General features: G+C 48.0%; 2 protein-coding genes across 2 annotated transcripts; one reads left to right on the top strand and one right to left on the bottom strand.

Annotated features, from left to right (window-relative positions):
* Positions 1-3,854, top strand: rsad1 (radical S-adenosyl methionine domain containing 1). Its single transcript, XM_023829164.2, has 9 exons — positions 1-376; positions 551-684; positions 811-1,015; positions 1,378-1,743; positions 1,975-2,038; positions 2,165-2,312; positions 2,456-2,510; positions 3,018-3,121; positions 3,377-3,854. The coding sequence occupies exons 1-9, from the start codon at positions 218-220 to the stop codon at positions 3,480-3,482; spliced, it is 1,341 nt and encodes a 446-aa protein (XP_023684932.2). The 5' UTR covers positions 1-217; the 3' UTR covers positions 3,483-3,854.
* A 1,611-nt stretch (positions 3,855-5,465) lies between these two features.
* LOC111852876 (GTP-binding protein Rhes-like) lies at positions 5,466-7,762 on the bottom strand. Its single transcript, XM_023829221.2, has 2 exons — positions 6,359-7,762; positions 5,466-6,197 (listed from the first exon to the last, which is right to left on the bottom strand). Exons 1-2 carry the CDS (start codon positions 7,044-7,046, stop codon positions 5,671-5,673), a joined length of 1,215 nt encoding a protein of 404 aa, XP_023684989.2. The 5' UTR covers positions 7,047-7,762; the 3' UTR covers positions 5,466-5,670.
* Between the last annotated feature and the right edge of the window lie 334 nt (positions 7,763-8,096).

Below are 8,096 nucleotides of genomic sequence, written 5' to 3'. Positions count from 1 at the left end.
GCTTCATTCGTTTACTTTCGTTTAGGCTGCCGGTAAAATGGGCAGTGAGCCGCGAAGTTAATGGTACTTTTTTGCTCGTAACGAATCGTTTTAAGTCGGACGTTGATTGTATGTCACGGCCCAATTATGAGCGCGGCACCTTACATATGCTCTGACATTTTATTCGTATTTACAGATGATTTAATTAGTAGCTGTATTTTTATACTTTCATGATGAAATGGGCGATGTGATGTTAGCAATACGTAAATGCGGCGCCGGTCTTCGGCGCTGTTTGCCCTGGTCACGCTACATCTTGCGCTATATGAGCGCGGGCATGACCGGGCGTAAGATCCCAGCTGCTCCGCTGCCTTCGGAGGAGGCGTCTCTCTACGTACACGTGAGTTTAACTTAATAAATCATCTAGCCTACTCATTGCCGCCGGGTGAATCTTCGTGTATATATGCTTTTTTTTTATTGTGAACATCCTTTTGCACTACCAGAGTGGATCCTGGAATTTTGTGGGGGAATGTGCTGTGTCTCCTCACGCTCCCGGGCCGTTGTCTCTCTGCAGTGGCCCTACTGCCTGAAACGCTGCTCCTACTGCAACTTCAACAAGTACATTTCCCGGGATGTCAACCACGCCGAGATGAGGGCATGTCTGCAGTTAGAGACCGAGGCATTACTCCGAGTCAGCCAAGTGTCCCGGTTTGTGTCTGTCTTCTCTTCTTGCTGAAGATTTCAAAGCCCTGATTTAGCCTTTTTGAAATCTGTTTGATTGCACTGATGCCCCCCCAACCACCACCTCTTTGCCCCTTATTTCTCATTCCTCAGCATCACTTCTGTGTTTTTTGGTGGTGGAACCCCTAGCCTGGCCCCACCCTCAACAATCGCAGCCATCCTGGAGACGGTTGCTAGGCGCGCAGATCTCCCTGTTGATGCTGAAGTCACCTTAGAGATAAACCCGACCCCCATGGGACTGGCCTCGCTGGAGGAATTCAGGCTTGCTGGGGTGAATCGCTTCTCCATAGGAGTGCAGGTGAGGGCTGGACCAGATGTAAAGAGTTTCAGTGAGATGTGCAATGCAATCATTAATGCATGACAGTCGCAGCATTCCATACAGGAAAGCAGTTCAGATTTTGCAGGAAAAAAATTGAGGCGATCCAAGCAGGTCAGCATGCACCTGTTAGCAGAGAGATGGAGCTTTGAACTGAAGATGGGTGGTTGTTAAACAGATTACTGTTAATGATGACAGTATCCAATGCATCCAATGCAGTATCTACTGCTTGTGTAAAAACCTCTTTTATCCTATAATTCATGGGTACTGAAGCACTCTTCCATGCTGTTCTTCACTCCATCATTCTCTCTGGTATAAATTTTCATCTTTTTTTTCCCCTACAGTCTCTTCATGATGAGGCTCTGAGGGTTTTGGGTCGAGACCACAATTCCCAAGATGCCTTGCACACAATAGCAGAGGCTCAGAGGCTGTGTCCTGGTCGTGTGTCCGTGGATGTCATCTTTGGTCGCCCTGGCCAAACCGTGGAATCTTGGGAGGCGGAGCTAAACGAGTTGCTGTCGGCCTGCGATGATCATGTGTCGCTGTACCAGTTGACGCTTGAAAGGGGCACCCGCCTCTTCAAGCAGGTGGAGGCGGGTCAGCTGACCATGCCAGGCGATGATGTCACTGCTCACATGTATGAGTCGGCCCGGAGGATTTTGGGAAAGCGAGGATTCTTGCAATATGAGGTGTCCAACTTTGCCAGAAATGTAAGTCCCCGGTGCACTAGGGTTGAGTAGAGAATCTTTGACAAAACAGGAAGCTCTGATAGTCACACTGAAAGTTGCCAAATTAAAGACCAAAGAGAGAAAGCAGCAGTATCTGAAGCAGGTATTTCCCAGAGTATTATGTTGCTAATGATCAAAGGCAGCCAGTAAATATTGTGTTTGAACGAAACAGCTTCAGTATTTCTGTGTGTGTTTTTGTGCCGTTATTCACAGGGTGCTGTCAGTTCTCACAACATCAGCTACTGGAGGGCGGGTCAGTACCTTGGCGTCGGCCCAGGTAGGACCAGTCACTGCAATATGCTGTCAGCCTAAATATTTACTCCTGTTGGCGTTCTACTGCGATTCACGGCACTGTGCTTCCTGTGAGATTTGCTGGTGAGTGTATGCATGGTCTCTCTGCCAGGTGCACACGGCCGCTTCATCCCCCACCAGGAGGGGGCGATACTGAGGGAGGCCCGGACCCAAACCCTGGAGCCTGATGTGTGGATGAAGGAAGTCCGGTGCCGGGGTCATGGAACGCGCCGGAGGATTCAGCTCGGTCATCTGGCTCTGTGAGTGAAGCTTCCTTTTGTCTGGCCTGCTCCGTCATTTCTCCTTTTCTATGCTGGATCCCTGATCTCCGCGGCTGTTCTCCTTGTGTCTGTGTGAGTGGCCCTGCAGCTCCATGTCCACCGTGCTCTTTTTCCTCCTGCAGACTGGAGGAGGTGTTGGCGATGGGCCTGCGTCTCGTTGAGGGCGTATCTCACCGGGTAAGCTCCGCCCGCCGTCGCCATGGTGCTAGCGTTCACTTTCACACGTACACCCTCGTGCTCTTTCCCACGCCGGCCTTCGCCTGTTGTTTTTCACGCTGCCTACAACAGCCTCTGGTTTGTGGGCCACTGATCGCTCAGAAATGTGCTTTTTCTTTTCTTTGAGTGTGAGCCATATGCAGAAATCACCTCTCCATATCTCAGGCTCCATGTCTTTCTGCCATTTATCCTACATTACAGCCTTGATTTTATTCCATTGGGTCTAGAGCTAAACAGTCACCTTGACTGATATGTAACTGGTATGTCTTGTCTGCAAATCCCTGCTGAACTCATGGCACCTTGTAGCCCAGGGAGTTATTCTGAATTAGTCACAGAAATCTGTCCAGCGAGAAGCTGGATGATTAGTACTCATGACGTTGGCCTGCTGCCCCTTGCAAAGATTTATTATTCTCAAAAACCTGCTTTTCCTTATAGCATAACTTAGATGTTCGTGCTGTTTCTTTGTAGCTCTGGAAAGAGTTCAGCCCAGATGCAGACCTCCAGCAGGTTTTTGGCCGGTCCACAGAGGTGCAGGACCTTCAGAAGAGGGGTTTGCTGGTCCTGGATGACAGGTAAGCACCAGCTCACCACTGGCTATGTTGCCGGATTTAACTGATGCTTGTTGCTTAGCAACACCTGTTTCCAAACAGGAATCTTATTAGGCATCTGAGCCTAACTGCCCTATCAGGAAAGGAAGGTTTTGCCTTGATTGTTTACTGTTTCTTTAAATTTGTCTGCTTCTGAAGACGATGATGGGAGAGCCCCCCCCCCCTCTCCGTGTGTGGGAGGGTGGTGCTGGGTTAAATACTTCTTTTTTCTCACTGCAGGGGTCTGCGGTGCTCCTGGGGGGGTCTGGCACTGTTGGACAGCGTCCTCCCGCCTCTGCTTCTCCAACTGCAGGCATACCATGACCACCAGGGGGCGTCTGGGTGATCGAGGTGGTCATCATCTCATAACCAAAAACTCAACCATGTTTAAGACCGCAGAGGAGGTGATGGGTTTGTGAAAATCCGTGCAGTTCATCGTCGTCTAGCCCGACCTCCTATGTGAAATCCGCACTCTGCAATGGTGTGACTCCACTAGCAGTCGAAGAGGGTCGTGCACGTCGTCCATCAGTGCAAACCAGACATCAAGGACAACAGGGTCTTACATGAACTTTAACCTTTGCATTTCAGCCAATGTTCTTTATCTAACGGGAAACCGACACAGCAAGTCCTCTACAGACAGTCTTTGAAAATGTGAAAAATTTTGAATATTTAAATGAATAAAGACAGTATATTTTCATATAATTGTGCAAAAAAATAATTTTCATAATATTTCTCATACTCTATTTACAAAAATAGACAATGGATTGATATCCATCCATCTCCTCTAAGCACTTATCCAGTGCCAGATGGATGTGAGTTCACAACCCAGGAAGCACTGGGCACAGGGCAGGAGGCTCCCTGGATGCGATGCCAGTCCGTCGCAGGGCACACACTCTGGGGTACCCTGGGCAGTTTAGATACGTCAGGTAACCTAACCTCATACAGCCATGGGAAAAACTGAGACCACAGCACAATTTTCTGTTTTTACATTTCTAAATTATCGGACTACATCTGTGAATTATATACTGCAGACTGCATCCTGGTTCTTCCCTGCTTCTCATTAATGAAGGGCTTCTTCCTTGCTTTGTGGGTCTTCAGTCCTGCTTCTAGGAACCTGATACGATCTGTCCTAGCAGTGCACTTCACACCTGCACTTAATGTTTCCCATTCCTTTTGAAGGTCGCTTCCTGTCATCCTCCGATTCCTGAGAAACTGTCAGATAAATTGACCATCATCTCTGCCATTAGAAAGTCGCTTCAGCCCATTACCTGACTGGTTTCTGGTTCTTCCCAGTGTCTCCTGCTTCACTTTATTCTCAGGTACTGTTGGAACCAACCTGCTGCTCAGCGTAGCCTGTCACAGAATCATGATTAAACCAGGATATAAAAATGCAGATTTCTTTTAAAGTATACAGTGGTCTCTTCTTTTTTCCGCGGCTGTATGTTGCAGCTATAAAAGGAAACTTTCACGCCCCCGTAGGTATGGGAGTCGATTGCAGGAAGTGCGCAGTGTACAGTTATCGTGTAATTAAATGAAAGACAGGGGTGCTGGTGTGATATTTATACCAAAGTGCCTCTTTTTATCGATAACTGTCCTATTGAATGCTGTGTAATGCATCTTCATTCCGGTTTTCGTGCGCTGTCCATGGTACTCCCGAAATTTTGATCACCCCTCATTTGAGGAGCCAATATTGAATGTAGCAGAATATATGGGACCATGTTCTGCAATTTACTTTGGGCTGTTAAGATTATCCCATACTTCTGTCATTAAAATACGTTATAATTGTTAAAAATGTGTATGACATGTATATTGTCTGTTTTCGTTCTGAATACATCTTTTTTTTAATAGCTACATTTCTTAGGATATTGTGTAATTGTTGCGTCGTGTCGTTTGAATGTCACTGTTTGAATGTTATATAATGTCCGCGTGCTTGCAAGCCACGCTTTCCTCTTTCCCAGGGGCTCCTAGTCACGACTGCGGGGGCGGCGGCTCCGGCGAGGCTTCCCTGCCCGCAGAGCGTGTTATATCATATCGGAGCGTAAGCTGGGTGCAGGGGATCTTATACAACACGGGGGCTGTATGTGCTCCAGGACCCGGCGCCCACTCACAAAGGCTTCCTCCATCACCATAAATGGTGCAATTGTGCGTCCAAGCGTAAACGTAAATGCCGGGAATAGGTCCATATTTCAATGAGGAAAAATTACCAAAATAGGTGATGATAACTAACCCATTTTAAAATGTAGTGTTAGGTAGTGGGCTTTGCAGAAATGTACGAAGGTTAGAACAGTCATCACTATGACAAAATTAAAAGCATTCAAGCATTCCTTTATTTACCATGCAACTTCAGACATCATTTATTCTTAAAAATTAAAATTTTAAAAGTCACACATTCGGTTAACGCGCTGTCATCACAATTATTTACTGGTCCAGCCAGCATGTATGAAATAAAATGGTAACGTTATAATAAATGCATTCTCATGTAATAGAAACAAACAGACAAACGTTTTAGCAAAAATGTCCCCTGAGTTGTGCTCTCATTGAATCTGACACTTGTCGAGAGGTTTTCTTCGCTTCCTGGAGGTACTGGTTCCGAGGACCTGTCGGAGGTCGGTGTTGAAGCTCGGCCGGCGAGTTAACGGGCAAAGCGCCCCGCATGGCGCATCTTGGACGGGCGTTATTCGCCTTCCCGCCGGTCTGCCGGAACGCAAGGCCCGGTACGAGCGAATGGAGATCTTGCGGTGCTGCGAGGGGCCGGTCTCGGTTGGGAGTCCTCCCCGTTCCGCCAGAACTTCAAACATCTCTTCCAGGTTGGTTCCCTCCTTGGCGGAGATTTCGAAGTAGGGAAAATCGTCTCCAAGTGCACGGAACACGTCCGCATGGCTCACGGTCCTCTCCTCCCGACTCAAGTCCACCTTGTTCCCGCATATCACAGCCGGGATGCACGCGTTTTCTTTGGATTTTAGAAGTTTACACTTGGCAGCTACAACCTCCTTGAGCAATGCACAGACTTCGTCCAGAGATTCTTTGTCATCCACGCTGAACACCAGAAGAAATATGTCACCTGTAGAAGAAGCATACAAAGATATTTAGGCACATGCCAAAAGATATTGCAGTAAGTCAGTGTAAATCACGGTATGTGCAAATCAGTGCAGAAATCTACGCGTTGAGTGTAGAAGCCTGCAAAGGCAGTGAGGCGATTTATACACGATTGGCTCAACTCACCTGTGAGGATTGACAGTCTGCGTTTTGCAGGAAAATCCCTCTCCCCCGAGGCATCGAGGATGTCAATCTGATAGGTTTCCCCACGGATGTCGTACAGCTTTCTGTGAAAGTCCTCGGAGGTGGGCTCGTAATGCTCCTCGAAGCCATCGCGGAGGAACCTCCGCAGGATGGAGGTCTTGCCCACTTTGCGCGCTCCCAGCACCACGATGCGCCGGCGATTCTTTGGCTTGACGGAGCGAGGCTCGGTGTCGCTATTAAGGTGGCATGTCTGACCGTGCAGTGCCAGCGCTGCCAGCCGATCCACAGAAAATCTTTTGCAGGGAAAGCGGTCTAAGGACGGATACCGACTACCTATGCTGGAGGACCGCACGGTCCTCGCTTTAGTTTCCGGCTGTAACCAGTGAGCCGTGACACTTTTAATGATCCCAGCTTCTGACTTTGGAATGTATGAGACCCTGAGATCAGAAGCGTTTCTGTACTTCAGGAGGACTTTGGAGGGGTCGCCGCTGCACGCGTTTCTCACGCCGGGGAACTGCGTCTGTGGTCCGCCGAGAGCGCATCTCTGGGGCTCGACTGGCACGCCGCTTTCAGGACGATCTACGCCGGTGCCATTGACCTCGGCGGTGCCGTGCACGGGGAAGAAAACGCCGCTGCTTTTCGCGTCCATGCTTGCTCCCGACACACGCATCTATCGTCTGAAAACACTGGCGCAGTTTGCCCTATGCAGAGTACGCAAGCTCCGCTGCCACTACGCCTATCCTCCTCTGAAGATCATGTATCGGCTGCTTACTGTTCCCCTCCAGCCTCGCACGCCGTTTATATAGGGCAGTCGTGAGTTTGCGAGTCGGTACGTCACCGTATGATGATCGCTGTGGGATTAAGGGAACCCAAACGCCTCTCTGCAGCCAGCCCTCCCACTTAGATCTATATAGGGAAGGCTTTCCCTTTCTTATATCACCGACGGACGCCTTTTGTCATATTTAAGCCAGATTTACATACATAGCACAAGAAAAAAACATGTTATATTTTTGGGCTCGGTACCATATTCAGTATAGGCCTATAGTATGGCATTTCCGTAAAATGTTTAATTGACTGTAAATAGCATGCCCTTCCAGTCTAGGCCTATTTATTAACATGCATGATACATGATATCCAATAATATATTATATAATAGTATTCTATCGATGCGTGCTCTGCTTTGTAGTCAATACTTCTATGGTCGAACGTTTTGTGATGCGAGTTAGCGGTCGGTCGTTGTCCGGCTGCAGTCACGACGTGATAAACATGATTTACTATTTCGTGTTAAAGAATGAATCATATACCAGTGATTTGCGTAACCATTTCTTGACATGTTATTTACATGAGTATGTAAAGATTTTCCATTTTGCGGTCAGCTCTTGCATCTGGTTTCAGTTTTTTTTTTCCCGTGGCGGTATTCAGGTAGGTTACCTGATGTCTCTAAACTGCCCGTTGTATCCCGATGTGTGTTTGAGTATATATGTGCCCTACGACGGACACGCTGCAAGAATTCGAGACACCAATTCCTCCAACAGCAAGTCTTTAAAGTGCAGGAGGAAACCCACGTGATTCATGGAAAACATGCAGGCTAGACCCACACAGAAAGGAGGCGGGATTCAAACCCTCAGCCCTGGAGGTGTGAGGTGTCATCAGTAAATTCTCACAAATCAGTGGGAACGTTTCTTCTTTTGGGGATTGTTTGGAGACAATATTGGGTGTG

This window comes from Paramormyrops kingsleyae, chromosome 22, assembly GCF_048594095.1.
Source record: "Paramormyrops kingsleyae isolate MSU_618 chromosome 22, PKINGS_0.4, whole genome shotgun sequence".
Taxonomy (NCBI): Eukaryota; Metazoa; Chordata; class Actinopteri; order Osteoglossiformes; family Mormyridae; genus Paramormyrops; species Paramormyrops kingsleyae.
This window is presented reverse-complemented; position numbering and strand designations above follow the sequence as displayed.